The sequence below is a fragment of the Chiloscyllium punctatum genome, chromosome 10 (assembly GCF_047496795.1).
Source record: "Chiloscyllium punctatum isolate Juve2018m chromosome 10, sChiPun1.3, whole genome shotgun sequence".
NCBI lineage: Eukaryota > Metazoa > Chordata > Chondrichthyes > Orectolobiformes > Hemiscylliidae > Chiloscyllium > Chiloscyllium punctatum.
The window spans coordinates 56,854,155-56,876,942 of NC_092748.1; the positions used below are offsets into that span (position 1 = coordinate 56,854,155).

The window sequence follows — 22,788 nt, forward strand, 5'->3', positions numbered from 1 at the left end:
TTTACTATCCTCCTTTATATTATTGGCCAGTTTACCTTCATACCTCATTTTTTCTGTGTATTTCCTTCTTAGTAATCCTCTTGATCTTTAAAAGCTTCCCAGTCCTCAGTTTTCCCACTCATCTTTGCTGCTATACTTTTTCTCTTTTAACTTTATATGTTTCTTAACTTCCCTCGTCAGCCATGGCCATCCCTGCCTCCTCCTAGGATCTTTCTTCCTTTTTGGAATGAACTGATCCTGCATCTTCTGCATTATACCCAGAAATATCTGCTATTGTTCCTCCACTGTCATCCTGCTAAGGTATTGCACCATTGAACTTTGGCCAGCTCCTCCCTCATAGCTCCATAGTTCCCTTTATTCAACTGAAATATTGTCACTACCGACTGTACCCTCCCCCTTTCAAATTGCAGATTGAAGCTTATTGTATTATGGTCACTACCTCCTAATGGCTCCTTCACTTCGAGGTCCCTGATCAATTCTGGTTCGTTGCACAATACTAGATCCAGAATTGCCTTCTCCTTGGTAGGCTCCAGCACCTACCAGGGAGAATCCATCTCGGAAGCACTCCACAAAGTCTCTTTCTTGAGGTCCAATACCTGATTCTTCCAGTATACCTGCATGTTGAAATCCCCCATAACAACTGTAGTAACATCTTTGTGACAGACCAATTTCAGTTCCTTATTCAACTTTCACCTTACATCCAGACTACTGTTTGGGGGCCTGTAGATAACTCCCAAGAGGGTCTTCCTACCCTTAGAATTTCTCAGCTCTATCCACACTGACTTTACATCCTCTGATTCTAGGTCCCCCTGTGCAAGGGACTGAATATCATCCCTTACCAACATGGCCACCCCACCCCCTCTGCCCATCAGTCTGTCCTTACGATAATTGGCACTGAGGAGAGATATCTTTGAGGTCACCTCATAAGCCAAATGCCTCCAAAGGCAGACTTGAGTCTTCAAAGAACCGATAGGGAAAAGGGAGTGGCAATGTGCTTGCCACCAATGAATAATTTCTTAACAAGCCAGTCAGAATGCACTTTCCAATTTTGTTTCCTCTGGTGAACCTAAACAGTCTGCTGTATGTCAGTTGATACTGTTGGGTTAGCTACAAGGCTCAAATAAAATATCTTAGGTAATAATCTGCAGACCAACTACCACAGCAATGAGGAACATGGAAAAAATTTGTCACATAACACTAGTTTGGCTCATTTTGCCTCCATAGCCTTTCCAGAAACGGTCTTCTCCAGTGGGCAAGACAATAGAAAACCCCAACATGGCTGCTGCCCACCTTTGCTACTGGAGAGGGGAAGGCGATTCCTGCCTCTTGGAGCCGTACATGCCTCTAATCAGGCAACAAATATTCATTTGGCAAATTAGGATATTTACATTCAATTATCAAGTTGCAGGAGAGATGCAATGTGGATGTGGGATTATGACCCAGAATTCACCTCAGTGTTGTATTTCCCTGCCACAGAGGGTTGGTGTATTGAGCTGTCAATTTCTAAAGGCTATAAATTAGGGACATCATTAGTTACATTTGTGATTGGGTAGTATTTAAAACTTCTGGAAATGTTAAATTATCAATCCACATCCCGAGTTGCACTGAGATTGGAATTGACCCCATCTTTATACTATTATTGATTGTCTCAGTGGGAATTCAAAGACTTTAGCCCAGCAATTATTGATTAATTATAGACTATTGAAGTGAAATGTAAAATACTAGACTCAGTAACAATTTCCATTTATATAGGGACTGTTAAATAGTAAATATTTTCAAATAACATCCCAGAGCCAGATTAACCCAGTGACAGATTTTCTTTACAAAATAATAAGTTAGGATAGGTGACAGAAGAGTTGAGTCTTAAAGATAAATTTCAAGAAGAACCTTAAAATGACAAGGCAAATACATTGTCTGTAGATGCGGACATATATTTCCCTTCCCACCCCTTTCAGCATTCCGCAGAGACCATTCCCTCCCCGACTCCCTCGTTAGGTCCACGCTCCCCACCAATCCACCCTCCACTCCGGCACCTTCCCTTGTCACCTCAAGAGGTGTAAAACCTGTGATCACAACCCCCAACTCCATCCAAGGCCCCAAAAGGATCCTTCCACATCCAGCAGAGATTTTCCTGCAAATAAAACACCTCATCTACTGTGTCCTTGCTCTCAAATGTTGTCTCCTCTACATTGGGGAGATGCCAACTTGTGGAATGTTTCAGAGAACATCTCTGGGACACATGCACTAAACAATCCCATCACCCTGTGGCTGACCACTTCAACTCCCCCTCCCATTCTGCCAAGGACATGCAAGTCCTGGCCCTCCTCCACTGCCAAATCCTAGCCACCTGATGACTGGAGGAAGAATGCCTCATCTGCTGGCAAAGCACAACCAGTCAGACAGCATCCAAGCAGCAGGAGAATTGACATTTTGGGCATAAGCCCACCATAAGCCTCACTCCTAATGAAGTGCTTATGCCCGAAACATCAATTCTCCTACTCCTCGGATGCTGCATCACCAGCTGTGCTTTTCCAGTACCACACTCTGGACTATCACCAACACCCCCTACCTTCATCAACCTATTGCATTCCTAGCTACTTTCCCCTCAGCCCAGTCCCCTCCTAACTATCTCTCAGTCCCCTTGGGGTCACTCATGTGCCCCATCCCCCATTCCTGAAGAAGAGTTTCTGCTCAAAACATTGTCTCCCTTGCTTCTTGAATGCTGCCTGACCTGCTGTGTTTTTCCAGCACCACACTTTTGACTCTGATCTCCAGCATCTGCATCCCTTACTTTCTCCTATATTGTGTGGAGGGTTCAATAGACAATTCAGAAATTAAGGGCATAGAAAGTGAATGCTTGCCTCGCAATGAGGAATTGAAAGGGCTGCAATTGGTGGGATTCAGAATTCTTGGCAGGTAGTAGGAGCTATCTAAAATCTTTGATCATGCTTTTGGTCATCTGACAACGAAATAAAAAAGGCAACATTAGACAATGTGTCATTTAGCTCAATTTCAGAAATAAAACCACAGAATTCCATAACTAGAATAGCTATTTAAATTAAATTGTTCACCCTGTCCTAAATTTATTCCATGTATTTACCAAGAGTATCAGTCCTTGTTTTACTGCTCAGTTGATGCACCTATTCCCACCAGTCACAGTCTAGTCTCCTAGGTTTCAGATTTACCTCTTCCACACAATCTTTCTCATAACAGTAATTCAGTTGCTTCTTTCAAAGCCTTGCTGCTACTCATTCCTCTTTCTAGATGCTCCTTATAAACCTATGTCTAGACTAAAATAGGAGAATAACAGTCTCTCCTGTCCTGCCATAGTGTTCAATATTATGTATCTTCTAAGTTTAATTATTGCAATGATCGACATGTTGAGCAACAATTCTTTCAAATTCATGTCTGCAACTGTGAAAGTGTGTCAAATTACCCTTAATCCTCCCATTTCAATTCCCATTTTCTATGATTAACAAAGTATTACAGAGGCTAAAAAAGAAATCAAGAGGGGAGAGGATAACCATACAATATAAAGAAGGGAGCAGTAACATTACAGTGATAGTGACAGTCTATTCTTGTTGACTTTCACAAACAAAAATGTACCTGCACGGGAAGACTGTCACATCCATTCAACTGAATATGAATGCAAAATGCTTTCTCTACTTGTGTTTCAAACTGAATATGATCTATAGCAAAACCAACAATCAAGTGACTACTAGTTAGCTGTACACGAATGTTGGAAGATATATTATTTACACCAATTTCATAGTCTTATCATATGGTATTCAATTTGCTTTGATTTGTTTCACATAAGCTTCACATGCACACTATTTTCTCTTGTGGACACATAAATCTTGTGTTACCTTTAGTGACTTCTGTTCAAAAGATATACTTGATCTCACTTGTTGAACAAAATAAGCATCATTATGTGGATTTAATAAAAGGATTTATTTTTTGATACAACTCCCTCCACAGAAAACAAGCTTTTATTAGGCAGAATGATAATGCCTGGGACCAAACTGACTGAATCTTCCTTAATTCCCATAGTGGCCTCTCTCCTATTAGCCATTAAAAATGTGCATAGTGATCTTGGTATCGTACAGCTTAAAACAGCTATTGAAAAGGCAAAGACCAAATCGATGTATGTCGACTTATTTGAAGGAAGATCAATTTCGGTGGGTTCAAGATTAGCAGGTAAAACTTGATTACGACCATTAAAGAGGAGTTGGTTGGGTAAAGTCAAGATTGTATATTCAGTATGGTTCTCAACTGTCCTATCAAAGTAGAGAGAGTAAGTGAGGAAGGTAATATATGGCAGCTAATGTAAAAGGAATACGTAAAAAAGTCTTCCAAAGCATATAATGATAAAAGGATTTGAGAGACCAAAAAGGCAGGAAACTACACACACAGACAGAGGACTTGAGGGAGAGACTAAATTAATGCTTTGCATTCATCTTTATCAAGGAAGCAGATTCTCTTGGTATAAACTGGAAGTAGAGACAGTTGAGATATTGAAGAACTAAAAATTGATCGAAGTACAGTTAGGAGAAGAGTTGGCAGTTCTTTAGGTTGTAAAATTACCAGGACTAAATGGGTGCATCCAAGATTAAGGAGGGAAATAAAGGTGGAACTTATAACAGCACTAGCCACAAACGTCAAAACCTTCTTGGTGGTGCTTCCTGCAAAAGGACTAGAGAATTGCGAATGGTGCACTCTTCTTTAAATAAAGGTGTAAGGATTAATCCAGTGATTGCAGATCACTTAATTTAACTCTGATAGGGAGGAAGATTTGAAAATGCGATGATACAATACAAAATTGAAAGGAACTTGGATAAGTCAAGAAGTTAAGTAAAGAAAGCCAATACCAATTTGAGGTAAACTATGTTCAATTGACTACATTTTTTCTTGGAGGCAATAGAGGGATTGATGAAGAAAATGGTATTGGGGGGTTCTATACAGACTTCTAAAATGCATTTGAAGAAGTGTGCAAAATAGGCTTGCCACTAAAGTTGAAGCCAAGGAAATTAAATGACAGTGGTAGCATGGTTATAAAAGTTGGTTGAGTGACAGGAAGCAGTAGAGGTAAGTAGAAATAATGTAGGAGAAAGTGAGGACAGCAGATGTTGGTGATCAGGGTCAGAAAGAGTCAGGGTCTGGAAAAGCACAGCCGGTCAGGCAGCATCCAAGAAGCGGGAGAATCGACAGTTCGGCATAAACCCTTCATCAGGAATGAGGCTCCTGAACAGAAAGAAAATGATAGGTTTTGACAACATTGCTTTTCTTATATTTCTTAATGACTTAGATCTAGAAGTACAGGGCACAATTTCAACATTTAGAATTATCACAAAGCTTGGATGCATTGTGAACTGTGAAATAGATGACAAATATCAAGAGAATAAAAGCTAATGAAATAAGTGGCACATAGAATATGAAATGTAATAAAAATATTTATTCTGGTAGAAATGACAAGTAGTGAGAGAAGCTTAGTGTACAATCTAAAGCAGGTGTGGGACAGAGAATCTGGGGATTTGGGATGTAGGTTTGCTCGCTGAGCTGAAAGGTTCATTTCCAGACGTTTCATTACCTTACTAGGTAACATCTTCAGTGGACCTCACGCGAAGCAATGCTGAAAATTCCTGCTTTTTATTTATATGTTTGGACTTCTTTGGGCTGGTGATGTCATTTCCTGTGGTGAAGTTACTTCCTATTCCTTTTCTCAGGGGGTGGTAGATGGGGTCTAACTTGATGTGTTTGTTGATAGAGTTCTGGTTGGAATGCCATGCTTCCAGGAATTCTCGTGCGTGCCTTTGTTTGGCTTGTCCTAGAATGGATATATTGCCCCAGTCGAAGTGGTGCCCTTCCTCATCCATATGTGAGGATACTAGTGAGAGAGGGTCATGTCTTTTTGTGGCTAGTTGGTGTTCATGTATCCTGGTGGCTAGTTTTCTGCCTGTTTGTCCAATGTAATGTTTGTTACAGTCTTTGCACGGTATTTTGTAACTGACGTTAGTTTTGCTCATTGTCTGTATAGGGTCTTTCAAGTTCATTAGCTGCTGTTTTAGTGTGTTGGTGGGTTTGTTAGACAGAGTTAGACCCCATCTACCATCCCCTGAGAAAAGGAACAGGAAGTGACTTCACCACAGGAAATAACATAACCAACCCAAAAAATCCCAAACATAAGTAGAAAGCATGAATTTTCAGCATTGCTTCGTGTGAGGTCCACTGAAGATGTTACCTAATAAGGTAACGAAACGTCTGGAAATGAACCTTGCAGCTCAGCGAGCAAACCTACACCCAAAACCACAACCTGAGCTACTAATCTTCTCAAAACTCACTACTCTGGGGATATTTGTCTTCAGATTATTGAAGGTGGCAGAGCCGATCAAGAAAGAGGGTAAGAGGTATATAGTGCTTTATAAGTGGAGTTTAGGATTATAAAAGAAACAAAAATTACTTTTTGGTTATACAGATCTTTGAGTACCACTGCTGGGGAGGGGGGGGGGGGGGGGGGGGGGGGGGGGGTGGGGGTGGGGGAAGGGGAGGCATTTGTTGACCCTTTTCCTCTTCACTCATCAGGAAGATTAAGAATACCAATGTTAAGGAGAATGACACATTTACACTAAATGCGAAGAGCCCGATGACTGGCTTGATTTGACTTAAAATTTACAGTCATTGAGTCATAGAGACATACAGCACAAAAACAGACCCTTAAGCCCAACTTGTCCATGCTGACCAGATATCCTAGATAATGGGCAGCATGGTGACTCAGTGGTTAACACTGCTGCCTCACAGCGCCAGAGACCTGGGTTACATTCCAGCTTTGGGTGACTGTGTGGAGTTTGCACATTTTCTCAGTGTCTGAATGGGTTTCCTCCAGATGCTCCAGTTTTCTCCCAGTCTAAAGATGTGCAGGTTAGCTGAATTGGCCATGCTAAATTGTCCAGTGCTGCAGGAGGGTTGTCAATGATCTCCTGCACTCCGCCACAGTAAGTGCTACAGATCTTCTCTCTTCTACTACACCCACCTCACACCAGGGCTCATGCTCTGCTATTCTAACTATTTCTAGCAACATCTTCCGTTGCTCGCTCTCGTTAGCAACCCCCCCCCCCCGCCAATCTTCCCACACCATTAATCCTCCACTAGACACCTGCACCACTTACTTAATCAGAAAACTTCGCCAGCTATTTCCCACCTGCACCAACACTAACAACCCTTTTCACCTCATTTAATTCACCCCTCTTTCTCATTCCAGGAGATGATAGCCTACTTTAGGGCTGAGAGAGCCTGGACAGGTGGAGAGGTGCCCGATATTCTATGCACTAGCCCCTACAAGGAGAGAATCTTGGCCCTTGCTTGCTCCTTCAAAGATATGAGCCAGCCATGTCCTGTTAGCTGAGTAACTACCACTCTTCATTCCATTTTAACTCTCACAGTAACTGCACAGACAGTCTCAATCATTGCACAATAGCAGGAGTTTGCATTCATTTCCTTGAGGTTTACCAACGACACTGGGTGAGGAGCTGATCTGTTAGCTCAGTTGGCTGGATGGCCAATTTGCGATGCAGAATGATGTCAACGGTGTGGGTTCAATTCAGCAGGAGTTCTTGTCAACCTCCTTTTGAGGCACAGTGATCTTCAGGTTAAACCACCATCAGTATACTCCCCTAATGAGAGTGCAGCCCTTTGGTCCAGTAGGGATTTGGGCTTTATCATTACTAACTATATTAAACTAAAGTCAAAACATCCCCTGAAGGGGTATCCTCCAAAAGCTTGTGATTTCAAATAAACCAGTTGGACAATAACCTAATGTCATGTGATTTCTGACCTTGTCCACCCCAGTCCAACATTGGTTTAATATGATATGGAGGTGCCAAAGACTGTGGTCATGGCTGGCAGTTCTATTCCTTTATATGATAACTACTCAAACAGATGCAGTATTAGAAAACATTCCAAAATGCATTCTATATACTTGCAATTTCAAAGCCTTATTATTAATCAAAATATGCAGTGTTCCTAATTAAAAACAAGGTCTTAGCTGACATGGTTGACGAAAATGACCTACCTCCCAGGTCTGAGAGAGACGGCTAACAGCTACATTGCTCAGTCCCATTACCAGCGCAAAAAAGGAGTTCAAATTTCTATACTCTTTGCAACTGGAAGGATAAAAGAAGATTCATTAGAATTATTATATAAACCAAGATTTCTCAATCTTTTGTATTTATTTGACACACTTAGACTACAAGTAAATATGTCAAAGAGTTATTAACTAAGTAGCAATTTATCTCAAGCCAGACACATTTTACTGATTCGCAGCATTTCACAACCTAATGCTATGAGAATTACTTCAATAAAAAGGTTAGCACTGGCCATCTCAATGAATGATTACCCAATGAGCATGCTTAGAACATAATTATCGATTGTATTATTTGCTCTTGAATGCTTATTTTTAATGATCTACTGCCCTATTTAAAATAGATAACATGCACAAAGTTAAACTTGGTTCAGAATGCTTTAACAATGATGACCTTGTTGATAGTTATGATCAACAAGAGCTTCCCATTTCCTAAATGCCCAGTAATAAGTATTTAGGATGAGATTACTTCCAAAAATTATGATGACTTTTTAAGTAAAAAAAACTGTAAAATGGATTAGTGTGGCTTAACAACATCTGCAAGTGCAACCAATATATTGGTGGTGTGAACGACATTCACATAAACCCACAACACAAGTGAGATTTTGAAGATGCAACAGAAATACAGGCACACACAAAACTAGGCTGCATGGAGTCAGAACAGTACAGCATGGAAGTGGACCCTTCAGTCCAACTCGCCCATGCTGACAAAGATGTCCTAAATCAATCTAGTCCCATTTGCTAGCATTTGGCCCATATTCCTCAAAACCCTTTCTATTCATGTACCCATCCAGATGACTTAAATGCTGTAATTGTACCAGTCTCCACCACTTCCTCTGGTAGCTCACTCCACAAATAAACCATCCTCTATGTGAAAAAGTTGCCCCATAGGTCCCCATTAAAATCTTTTCTCACTCACCTTAAATCTATACTCTCTAGTTTTGGACTCCCCCACCCCAGGGAAAAGGCCTTGGCTATTCACCCTATCCATGCCCCTCATGATTTTATAAAGTCATCCCTCAGCTTCCAATGCTCCAGAGGAAGTAGCTGCAGTGTATTCAGCCTCTCCCTATAGCTCAAACCCTCCAATCTTGGCAACATCTTTGTAAATCTTTTCTGAACCCTTTCAAGTTTCACAACATCTTTCCAATAGCAGAGATACCAGAACTGCACGCAGTATTCCAAAAGTGGCCGAACCAATGTTCTGTACAGCCACAGCATGACCTCCCAATTCCTATACTCAATGCACTGACCAATAAAGGAAAACATACAAAATGCCTTCTTCACTATCCTATCTACCTGAGACTCCACTTTCAAGGAACAATGAACCTGCATTCAGAGGTCTCTTTGTTCAGCAACACTCCCTTGGACCTAACCACCCATCCCTTGATCATTTTAGCCACAAGGGTTATATCTTTGATGAAAAGACAATGTTTGATCTCAACTACTTTGTGGTCGACAATCCCACAGGCTCACCACTCTGGGTGAAGAAATTTCTCATCTCAGTCCTGAAAAGGCTCACCCTTTATCCTTAAACTGTAATCCCTGGTTCTGTACTCACCCCACCATCAGGAACACCATCCTGGTTCTAACCTGTTTAGCCATGTTAAAATTTTATAGATTTCTATGAGATCCCCCTCATGCCTCTAACTCCAGTGAATACAATCCTAATTGACTCAATGCCTCCTCACATCAGTCCTGCTATCCCAGGAATCAATTTAATATACCTTCATGGTACTCCCTCCAAAGCAAGGACACCTTCATTAGATAAGGAAACTAAACTGCACACTATTCTAGGTGTAGCCTCACCAATTCCTGTACAATTGCAGCAAGACATCCTGGTTCCTGTACTTGAATGCAGGTCAACATATTAGTTTGCCTTCTTTGCTGCCTGCTGCACCTCATGGTTACTTTCAATGAGGCCACCCAGGTCTTATTGAACATCCTCCTCTCTCAATTTACAGCCATTCAAGTAATGACATGCCTTCCTATTTTAGCTAACAGAGTGGATTTGTGAGGATGGAGGTCAAGCTTAATTTTACGTACGTGTTTCGGGCAATTTGAATCGAATGGGGTCAAGGGGAACTGGAGTGAGAGGATAGATGAGCATGCTGGTGGTAAAAAAACAGTCAAGTCCACTGCAACACCGCCCCTAGCTGAATGGTCCACTAAATTCATTTTGAGTAAAATTTAATACAAAAACATGGTATTCAGACAACTCTACTTTTTAAGATAACCAGTTTTAAAGGGAATATGCACAAATTCTAACAGCTATAACATAACTGTGCGAATTACAAGGGCCATGTGTTATGCGTATTGAGGAAGGTTGCGAAATTACCTAAGTCAAATTAACCAGTGACTTGGATGTGCTTGGCCTAGTGGTATTGCCAGAGTCAGGAGATTATACATTCATGTTTCACTCCAGGACATGTGTATAATTTTTGAGAACACTCAAGTGCAGGACTGAGGGACTGTGCACTGTTTGGAAAGTGCTGTTTTTGGCTTTGATGCTGCCTCAAGAGTCAGAATTCCCTGTGAATTATGTACAAAAAGATTCCACGGCAATATTCAATGAAAGGTAACATCATTCTCTTGATTTGGTTGCCAACTCCCACAATTAGCATCACCAAAACAGTTTAATTAGCTATATATTAAGACAGATGTCAGAGGAAGGTTCTTTATTTTACTCAGAGTAGTAAGGGTATGGAATACCCCGCCTGTCAATGTGGCTAACTTAGCCACATTAGGGACATTTAAACAATACCTTGGACAAGCACATGGATGATGATGATGATGGTCATTGAATAAGTTTAAGATGGAGATGGATAGGTTCTTGATTGTCAAGGGGATCAATGATTATGGGGAGAAAGTTGGAGAATGTGGTTGGGAAACTTATCAGCCATGATTGAATGGTGGAGCAGACTCAATGAGCTATAATGGTCTAATTTCTGCTCCTATGTGTCGCTTAATGAGAATACCTGGGCAGCTCTCTCAAGAACTGGTAGAGAAATGATGGATTGAATGGCATCCTTCTGTACTATACTATTTAATGATGAAAAAGTATTGGGAAAAAGCTGGGGCATGGGATTAAGTACCTTCCAGAGAGGTAGCACAGGGAGGAGAGGCCAAATGGCCCTTCTGCACAAGAAGATCAGAGAAAAGCATGGTTTAATGAATAATCACCTTTCACCTGATTCAAAAATATAAAGTGCCACTCAGCCAGTGCCTGGCTCAGATAATTAAAAGGCTGAACGAACATATAAAAAAATGAATCTGCACACAACAAAACTATGATCAATTTAGCTTGAGGGCAATTAGATATGCAAGGATTGCTGGACGAGCCAGTGATGCCCACATTCCATGAAAGAATAAAATACAACAATTGGCATAAAGTACACAAAAAAGTGCTTCAAATTAAAATGCACCGAGATCAGTTATCCCAAATTTCTACTTATTGGACAGCCTTTCTAATTTTTCGATCAGATTCTGAACAGTTAGAAACGTCCTCAGTTTGCAACTCAGTGCATTGTGATCCACAGTTACACTTGAATGCAGATCCCCAGTTATACAATCTCTCACTCTAAAATGCGTAATTAAACTTTGAGAGAGTTCTCTTTAAGAAAGTTTTCTTAAAACAGCTGTACAGTAAAATTTAGTACTTTTTTCAGGCATTTTATGAACCTTTGATTTGTGTTCCTGTTCTTTTCTCCCCACCAATTCAATTGGTCTGACCGTTTTATTCAGAATGTTTTGTGCTGGAATTATTTTATTGATACATTGATGATATTCAGATAGTATATAAAGATAGGTGACAATTGTAACTGAAAACTGAACATTTTGAACCTTTATGTTGGACTAATAAAGCAGTAGCTGATTAAACAATAATTGCATTGCAGATAAATCTTATCCATACTTACTGAGCTGCAATCTTGATAAACTTCTTCAGAAGTTGTACTCTTTTGCTGAGCTGAGAACATAGGCAGATTTCTGTTACAACCCAGAACTGAATTTCATTGAATCTTCGAAGAAATAGATCTAGGTTGGCAGTGGTTTTCTTGAAATGATGTCTTCCAAATGTGTGATAAATCAATTCCAGCTTTTGGGGGAGGGGGAGAAGAAGATAATGATGGAAATGTATTAGCAATGTTCAAAAGTAGATGCTGTTCTTTTAATCTGAAGCATGCTTGCTGTGCCTTAGTGAATATTTTGAACATTCAATGCCACAACAATGTAACAGGGCATCAGCCAAAAGTGTATGGCACACACCAGGGTATTTCCCTTGCAGTGAACAGGCATAAAAATCAAAAGATCAGCTACTTTGCGCTGTTCTTATCAGGTCCTAATCACAGTGTGGGATTTGCAGAGGCCATAAGCCACATGGGTTATTTTGTCTGTCTTCTTAATTCAGAGAACCAAAACTACTTGGGGAAATGCATGTTAAAGCTCAGATTATTTTGGGAGGAAGTTCTCTCAATTGCTTAGCGAATTTATTCAGCAAGCTTTTGGAGGTTTTGGATAACGTTGGTCTGAATGTCTCTATGAAACCAGCAAGGTTGGTAAATTCAATGTCCAGAATGACACTGAATGAAATGGATCACAATTTGGTTTAGAAAGAGAAAGATCAGCTGTGACTGCCTTGAGTTCAAGCTCCTGATCATTATCCTGCTGGAAAAGCATGTGGATATTTGGGGAGGACAGTATTGGAAATTGACCATAGTCAAAATGTTAGATCACTAAAGTCTCATGCATTAATAATGTAATAGACACCTATAGACAGTAGTGGAGGTATACATTAGCGGAATAGAAAACTGGCGATTCAGATGCAGATGTGACAAATAGACAGTAATATAATTTGAGTCTCGAGAACATTCTTCACACCTTCAAGTACCTATGAAAAATGGTCAGTCAGTTCAAGTTTATCAAACTGCATTCTACTAAATAGAGACGCATCACTAGATACTCAAGTAGAAAAACCTCAAATTAAATACCATCCAACAGGATTGCTTTGTTCAGAAAATAATATTACAGGGAGGTAAAATTTTCCCTCTGCTCATATGTTTCCAAACAGTTAATTTAAATCAGCAAGTGAGGCACCTTGGTCAGAAAATATCTCCTGAGTAGAAATTCCTGTGCAAATCGAACCCCTTGTGCAGTGTGAAAAATATATACATTAAATGTGTAGTAGTCATGTCCACTGGAACAAACTGATATACCTTGAGTAGATTCACTGCTACGAACACTTCTTATTGTTATGCGTCATATAACAAATGGGGAAAGGTGCCCACAAAGTCATCAACAGAAACGGTTCAATCTTGTTATGCAGAATAAATTACATAGTACCCATGTTCACCGAGTTGGGAGTTTGTCTTGCAAGACAAATTCCCAGCTCGGCGAACAGAACCACAACAATGAGCACCCGAGCTACAAATCTTCTCCCAAACATTTAACACAGTACCCAACTAAATATAATTGTGTGGGTTGCTTGATAATCTCTTGAGATCTCAGGTTGGACTAAATAGAGGAATTACACATTACTATTTAGCTACAGGGGATTTAGCAGTAGAACAGCAACTGGTTCACTCCTCCGAGAAACTGCCCTTTATATCCTGACGGGCAGAACTTCTCTTGTGATTTCGTGTAATTCTTCCAGGTACTAACTGACATATATAAAGTGTATCAATATTCTTTTTCATGGTTAATAGCACAGTTTTCTTAAAGAAAGGCCCCATAATATTAGCTTTTATAAAGGCAGATTAAGAGCTGTATGCTCAAATCCATAAGAGATCAGAGATATATCTCATTCAACTTCAGTGTGGGACAAGTTATGTGGAGCTTTGTGATTCATTATAAATCCTTCATGTGGAAGGGTCACAGCAGAGGGAGAAATTAAACTTTGTAAGAAATATTGAGAATGCAAGCAAAAGAAAAAGCACTGAGGGAAGGTAATGGGGGTAAAAGCTGGTAATCCTTAAACTCAATGGGATAAATCTTAGAACACTAAATGAAATAGCTACAGAGATTGATATACTGGAAGTAATCTTTCAAGAATCCTTAGATTCAAAACTACCAATGTAACACTTATTTTAAAATGGAAGGAGACAGAAAAAGGTAACTATAGGCTGGTTATGTTAACATCTGTTATTGGGTAAACATTAGAGTCTAATATGAAGGATGTAACCACAGTATTTAGAAACAAATAATAACAAACAAAACAGAATCATCATGACTTCATGAAGGGAACATTGTGCCTGACAAATTTATTAGAATTCTTTGAAGCAGTAACAAGAAGGAGAGATGAAGCAGTGAATGTACAATATTGAGATTTTTGGAAGGCATTTAGAGTCAGATGTACAGCATGGAAACAGACCCTTCGGTCCAAACTGTCCATGCCGACCAGATATCCCAACCCAATCTAGTCCCACCGTCCCATATCCCTCCAAACCCTTCCTATTCACATACCCATCCAATTGCCTCTTAAATGTTGCAATTGTACCAGCTTCCACCACTTCCCCTGGCAGCTCATTCCATACACCTACCACCCTCTGCGTGAAAAAGTTGCCCCTTAGGTCTCTTTTATATCTTTCCCCTCTCACCCTAAACCTATGCCCTCTAGTTCTGGACTCCCTGACCCCAGGGAAAAGACTTTGTCTATTTATCCTATTCATGCTCCTCAATTTTGTAAACCTCTATAAGCTCAGCCTCCGACGCTCCAGGGAAAACAGCCCCGGCCTGTTCAGCCTCTCCCTTTAGCTCAGATCCTCCAATCCTGGCAACATCCTTGTGAATCTTTTCTGAACCCTTTCAAGTTTCACAACATCTTTCCGATAGGAAGGTGACCAGAATTGCACGCAATATTCCAACAGTGGCCTAACCAATGTCCTGTACAGCCGAAACATGACCTCCCCACTCCTGTACTCCATACTCTGACCAATAAAGGAAAGCATACCAAACGCCTTCTTCACTATCCTATCTACATGTGACTCCACTTTCAAGGAGCTATGAACCTGCACTCCAAGGTCTCTTTGTTCAGCAACACTCCCTAAGACCTTACCATTAAGTGTATAAGTCCTGCTAAGATTTGCTTTCCCAAAATGCAGCACCTCGCATTTATCTGAATTAAACTCAATCTGCCACTTCTCAGCCCACATGTTTGGCTACTTAATAAGAGCTCATGGTGTTGAAGGTTATTAGCATGAATAGAAGATTGGCTAACTAATAGAAGACCAAGAGTTGGGATAAGGATAACAGCCTGAACATAGGACTCAGCAGTGAAGTCACAATTATTTACAGTATCGTTTAATGGTTCTGATGAGGAAAGTGAATGTACCATTTCGAAGTTTGTGGATGACTCAAAAAAAAATGGGTGGAAGGCAAGTGGAGGATGACCCAACGAGTCTGCAGAGGAATATAATAGGCTAGGTGAGTGGTTAGAAACTTGGTGGATGGAATACAACATTGGAAAATATGAGAGAATTTGCACTTCGGTAGGAACAATAGAGGAGAGGAATATTATTCAAATTCAGAAACTGCAGTCCTTGTGTACAAATCACAAAGCTAGTATACGAAGTTCACTAGGTCGCATGGAAAGTAAATGGAACTTGGTCCTTATTTCAAAGGGAATGGAGTAGAAAAATAAGGAAGTCTTGCAAAAACTATACAAGGCACTATTTCACACCTGAAATACTGAAAGCAATTTTGGTTCTCTTATCTAAGAACTGGCATTTGAGGCAGGCCATAGAGGTTCATTTCGTTGGTCCCAGCAATAGAGGGATTTTCTTCTGAGTAGAAGTTGAGTAGGTTGGGCCTATACTCACTAGAGTTTTTAGAAGAATGAGAAGTGACCTTTTTGAAATACATAAGATTCTATGGGGCTTGACAAGGTAGATATGGAGAGACTGTTTCCTCTGAAAGGAGTGTTTAGGGCCAGAAGACATATGGGGTTATTCATTTGAGAGAGAGGAGGAGGAATTTCTTCTAAAAAGGATAATAAATCTGTAGAATTCTTTACCACAGAGTTCTAGAGACTGGGTTAAATATATTCAAGGCTGAGAGACAGATTTTTAATCAATATGGGAATCAAGGCATATGGGGAGAAGGCAGAAAATTAGAATTGGACATTATTTGATCAGCAATGATTGTACTGAATGGCAGGACAGACTCAAAATGTGCCAAATGGCCTTTTTTTAGATTAGATTAGATTAGATTACTTACAGTGTGGAAACAGGCCCTTCGGCCCAACAAGTCCACACCGCCCCGTCGAAGCGTAACCCACCCATACCCCTACATCTACATTTACCCCTTACCTAACACTATGGGCAATTTAGCATGGCCAATTCACCTGGCCTGCACATCTTTGGACTGTGGGAGGAAACCGGAGCACCCGGAGGAAACCCACGCAGACACGGGGAGAATGTGCAAACTCCACACAGTCAGTCGTCTGAGGCGGGAATTGAACCCAGGTCTCAGGCGCTGTGAGGCAGCAGTGCTAACCACTGTGCCACCGTGCCGCCCACTACTCTTCTCCTGCTCTTACAGCTTAGAGGTGTATAGCATGAAAACAGTCCAATCAGTTCAAGCCAATCATGTTCCCAGACTAAACTAGTCCCATTTGCCTGTGGTTGGCCCATTTCCCTCCAAAACTTTGCTAATCATGCACTTGTCCAAATGTCTTTTTAAGTGTTATAACTGCACCTGCATCCAACACTCCCTCTGGCAGTTCATTCCACATGCAAACCACACTCTTAAAAAGTTGCCCTCGTCTACCTTTTAAAAACCTTTGTCCTTTCACCTTAAAAATATGCCTCCTTGATTTGAACTCCCCCACCCTAGGGAAAAGATCCTTGCTATTCATCTTATCTCCCTCATGACTGTATAAACCTCTGGAAGTCACCCCTCAACTTCCTACGCTCCAGTGAAAACAGTCCCAGCCTATCCAGCCATTGCAATTGCAAACCCTCCATTCCTGGCAACATCTTGCTAAGTCTTTTCTGAACTCTCTCCAAGTTAATAATATCCTTCCCAAAGCAGGGTAACCAGAACTGCACACAGTACTCCAGAAGAGGCCTCACCAATAAGCAACTCCAACATGATGTCCCAACTCTTATACTCAATGGAGTATGTTTTAGAGTTAGAAAAGTCTTGTTCACTTTAATGCATCCGAAAAGGAAGTAAGAGTGTAATAAAAAAAAAGGAGTGTGTCTTTTTACACTCCCTTTCTGTTATCTATAATAAACCTAATTCAGTCTTTTATGGTCTAATCTATAACCTGGTAAAATGTTACTCTGTTATCTGAAACTTAGCAGATGAAACAGATTGCATCATAAACAGCAAGCCAGAAGATGAAGTAAAGATACCTTTGTACATTAACTAGAAAATTATTAAGACAATTCGAGTAAAACTAAAAAATCGTGACCCTGCCACTTGACCGTGTTAAATACATGACTAGGTGCACTTTAAAAGGAAGAATTCTCCATTTTAATAGGAAAGAGCGTCCAAAAATAGAAACGGAAAGCAGTTGCATTTATGTTCCTGGCAACACATCAAGAACTTCAGCTTGAAACACACACCCATTTTGACATGCAACACAACTCCTTTGTATTATATAACATTTCTTAGCTTTTTAAGGTCATGTGTTTTGCTCTGTGGCTGATTTCCTTAGCTTTGTAATGGTTTAGTTGCTCTCTGAAATATAGCCTGAATAAAGTGGCTGCATTTATTATTTCATTGCAAGTTCCAAAGAACGTTCAGTAAGTCCAGAAGGATATCATCTTACATGTGGGCCCTCATCTACAGCAGTAAATTCGAGACAAGAATAAAACATTACCAACGGCCACACTAGACAGATTCCATGTTACAGAAGCATTAGAACAGTGGCAATTCTAGCTTAATGTGTAAAGTAGTAAATCAAAATACAATTGAAGTATTAATTCAGCATCCATTCACACTGAAATCTTTGCTGGTTTCTATGCTGGGGGCAACTTACATTGACATTTCCTAAGAATCGTATTAGAACATGTAAAGCTGGCATAGAACAAGACAATTTATGTGGTATGTATGTTAAGATCTCATTTAGATGTATTTAATAAAATTCTCTGTAGGAGGTTCATTAATGCTAGTAACATACACTATGGAATAATGGCAACATGGATATGAACTAAGGGAAAGACCAAATTATGACAACTGCATATTTTATGATTCGAAAGGATGTAAACAGTTATATCAGAAATTTCATGCATCTTTCGAGATGAAGAAAGGAAAAGAAAATACATAAAGGATGGTGAAACATTGAAAGGAGCTAATGAACAAAACAACTGAAATCCAATTGCAAATCTTTCAAAGTGGCTAGTTTATGTTATTAAAACCCAGGTTTGCTGACACCAACACTGTTGATTAAAGCTGAATGTACATGCATTTAAAAAAAAAATAAGTTCTATTTTGTTTAACACTTTATTTCTCACCTAATATTTAAAGTTGTATTAATTGGTGATTGTCAATAGGTCATATATATCTGAGAGACACATGCTCCTTTGTATCAGCAAGTGTAGTCAATTAAAACTACAGAAGCAGAACATGGATCTGGCTTTTAATAATGTAGCTCAAGTACAGAAATGTCATTAGGTATAATTCTTGTCTCAGGCAGGGGATTGGGGGTCCAAGTCATGCTCCAAGGACTTGAGCTTGTAGTCTGTGTGGACACGAGTACAGTACCAGGCAAGTGCTGCACTTTCATCGGTGTCTCTTATGGATGAAGCATTAATCGGAAACCCTGCCTGCCCTTAAAAGGTGATGTAAAAGTTATATTACTTCAATAGGAGATCTTGGACAGGGGTTTTCTACCTTGCTGATCAATATATATCCTTCAAAACGACAAAAATAGATTTCACTTGTCATTATCACATTGACCTGCAACCTTGCTGTGCACCAATTGGATACATATTTCCTACATGACAACAGCAACTAAATTTCAAAAAGGACCTCACTGTTCATAAAGCTAATGAGAAGGTTCAGAGGTCACGAAAGGAAGCATACAAATGTTAGTTCCTTTGTTTAAAAGGCGACAAAATAATGTTACATCTATGCAAATAGCTACTTTGGCCTATTAGAATACTTGGGTCCAGTGGGTCTTCTACTTCCAGAAGGGGACATCAAGGTTACATAGAGAATAAATTTTATAACTTAATAATTCATTTTTAAAAAATTCGTATGAATGGTGATATTAAAGCTCTTACTGTACCTCATATACACAGTTGAACAACTCCCAGTCATAAATCGTAATCTGATAGGCTAGATCTTTAGAACTCATTAACTCAAAAGTTGCCATAGTTCCAGAGGATGGGCCCTCCTGTTCTGGCAGTGGTGTCTGGAAAAGATCATATAACAAAAGTCAAATAAAAGATCTTTTTAAGTGCAAAGGGGAACTTATTTTGGAGCCAAATCTTCCGGTTAGCTGTGGAACAATTTAAAACCACACCCTTGCCTTTTTACCCAAGAGCCTTTGGACATTCTTGTCCCACCTCCAGCTTTGATCCAGTAAAGGAGTGATTTGGCAAGTCAAGTGGCAAAGCACAATTCTGTAGAAGCACACATCCTATCTCAACACGAGCTGAAGTCATGGTCATGAGGAGCCCCAGCTTCATTGGACTCCACGGTTTTGAAATGAAGCATTTTTTTTTAAGATTTCTCCATCCTGCCCCCACTACACTGCTAATCCCTTCCTGCACTTCCCTATAATGCTCATGCCCTCAATAATAATCATTACACCCCAACAATGATCTTTGCAACACTTTCTAACAATGCTAGGTAAATGCTTCCAATTCCTGATCTTTCAACACTGCAACCACACCCCACCCTGGTCACAAAATGATAAAATCAACATTGGCTGAACTGAGGAGCCTGGGATTGTAGATTGTGGATGGTGAGGTGGAGGATCTGGTGGAAAAGGGTTGAGCATCATTTTTGGTCTTGAATGCATTGACGAGGGAGGGACTTTCTAAGTAATGCTAAAGTGTTCTGCCATTCCATCTGATTTACTTAGAGCTGAACTTCTCAGCAAGCTTTTCACCAGCTAAGAACAGTTCTAAATATATCAGTTTTTAAAAAGAAGTGTTAGTATGAGCCAAGTTATGAATTGACAGGTTCAAATGGAACCAGTGAAGACTCCCATAGGGCCCATTCTGAGTTGGACATAAATTAGCTTCCCAGAACTTCTGATGCCATTGAGAGGTATTTGCCATCATGGGGATTGGAAGAGCTAGACTGTCGCTTGATTTTTTTTCATGAGAAAGAAATATGATATATCAAAAAGCACACTTCAAAAATCAATAAACCCCATGCAGTGTAAAAGATACAAATGGAGCTTAAGTGTTATGGTCTAAAATTATGGTCAGAGAAAGAAAATACCATTGATCTAAAAAAACGTTTTCATACTATTACATAGCTTACACAAGAACACACACATTGGTAGCAGATGTAAGCCATTTGGCCCCTCGAACCTGTTTCATCACTGAATAAAGTCATGTCCACTAAGCCCTGACAACTTCTCACCCCCTTGCTTAACAAGAATTTATATTCGCTTTAAAAACACTCAAGGATTATGTTTCCACTAGCTTTTCAGGATGTGATTTCCAAAATTGTTGACCTTTGAGAAAAAAATATTGCCTCATCTGTTTTAAACAGGTGACCCCTGTAACACAGTGACCCCAAATTCTAGATTCACACACAAGAGGAGAATATCATCTACATCTAACCTGTCAAGACCTCGCAGGATCCTGCATTTCAACATTAGTTTCTTACGGTTATAAACCGCATTACACACAAGCCAACCTTTCATCACAGGATGACATGCCCATTCCAGGTAATAAACTATTCCAGGAAACCTTCTCTGAAGTGTCTCCAGCACATTTACATCACTCCTTAGAGAAGGTGATCAATACTGTACACAGTACTCCAGATGCAGTCACACCAGTGTCCTGTATAACTGAAGCATGATAATCCCATAGTGTATTCAATTCACCTCACGTTAAGTGATAATGTTGCATTAGTTTTCCTAACTATTTGCTGTACCTGCATACTAACCAGATATCATCTATACACTTGGGCTCAACCGTACAGATTTCTGGCTAAGTGTCAATTTCAAGGAGTTTAATGCAGAGGTTCCCTCCACGAGGCCTAACAAGGTCTTTTCACTGCACCTTACCAAACCCATGTCGTTTAATGTCCACTCTGCCCACATGGCACCTTCCCCCCTCCCCAATGCTAGCACCATTCGGTCACTCACCATACCTGGAGCAATTCAGTTCTACTCTTAACAGCACAGAATCGACACCATCATTGACATCAGTACTAAAGCTTCAAATATTGTGCTCCCAGACATGCAGGGAATTCTGGAGCTGCCCTGCATAGTTCCTGACATTTGCCCTAAACATTGCAGGTAAGGGTAAATTGGTGATCTGCTTTACATGAAAGTGACTCAGATTCTACTGGACCAATGGCACAGAGGTGTTACATTCTCTTCCTCCTGGACAGGTAGTGGTTGGACCAGGGTTGCTACCCAGGTTAATGCCATCTCAGCCATCTGGAGGAATGTACAACACTACGGTTCAATGTGCCAGGGAACGTGCTACTTTAGTCTCTCTAATACCTCACTTTTTCTCTGCTACTGCACCTTTACTTCCCACCAAGGCTCATGCTGCACCACGCTGACTGTTGCTTACATCTTCCTCGACTCACTGTCACCCACCCCAAGCCCTCCGTGCTGCCTACGCACTCACTCAGAATACCACCTCACCTGCAACAACAGCTGTGCCATACATTTTCACTTCCTATAATACCTGCCTTGCTTTCATTCCAACAGGAGATCAGCCCATAAAAGGGCAGAAAGAATTCAGAAGGATGGATGGCTGTCCAACATTCAGCTCCTTATCCCTAGTGAAGAAGCAATGCAGACTCTGACTGTCCCAAGCAGCTGATTGGTTCATGTCCAAGTCCCTGAACTGGGATTGAAGATTCGTTTTTGACAAACAATGATCGGACCCTCCAATTGATGTCGATCTCTCTTGACTTCACGGAGGACTGTTGACAACTTCCTTAAGCCTCTGGGCTGTGTGTGCACACTAAACAGCAAGCTAATACTAGCAGTGCTGCGAACCTGGTATCTCTGGCAGCAAAAAGGCAGGCAGGGATGCTCTGAGCGTCCAGGTAGGTTCAGAGTGAGTCCGGGCAAAGGAACAACCTGGAGATGCAGCGTGGTCCAAACCATGAGTTGGGTGTGTCTCTCTGAACACAAGTCTCCTTGTTGCAGCATTATAGTGGTGGTTACTTTTGTGCATTGTGAAGCAGTGAAACCCAGGAAAGGCCTATAAGTGGATTGGAGACATGCCATGAGCATTCTTAGAGGCTGGCACGTGCTGGATGCAATACTGGTGAATGTAGCATTCATGTGTCCAGTGCTCAAGGAGTATGCCCCAAGATGTTAACTGTAAAGACCTGTTTTGGGGCCACTGCTGTTCGTCATTTTTATAAATGACCTGGATGAGGGCGTAGAAGGATAGGTTAGTAAATTTGCAGATGGTACTAAGGGTGATGGAGTTATGGACAATGCAGAAGGACATTGCAGGTTACAGAGGAACATAGATATGCTGCAGAGCTGGGCTGAG

General features: G+C 40.6%; 1 protein-coding gene across 5 annotated transcripts in view; it reads right to left on the reverse strand.

Annotated features, from left to right (window-relative positions):
* The window catches only part of rapgef4a (Rap guanine nucleotide exchange factor 4a), a 289,463-nt gene that overhangs the window by 13,695 nt on the left and 252,980 nt on the right, over nt 1–22,788 (reverse strand). For all 5 annotated transcript variants that reach the window (XM_072579213.1, XM_072579211.1, XM_072579212.1 and 2 more), the window contains 3 exons: nt 19,368–19,493; nt 12,052–12,230; nt 8,066–8,156 (listed from right to left, as the gene is read on the reverse strand). In XM_072579213.1, coding sequence (XP_072435314.1) covers nt 8,066–8,156; nt 12,052–12,230; nt 19,368–19,493 — 396 coding nt within the window. The remainder of the gene's footprint in view (nt 1–8,065; nt 8,157–12,051; nt 12,231–19,367; nt 19,494–22,788) is intronic.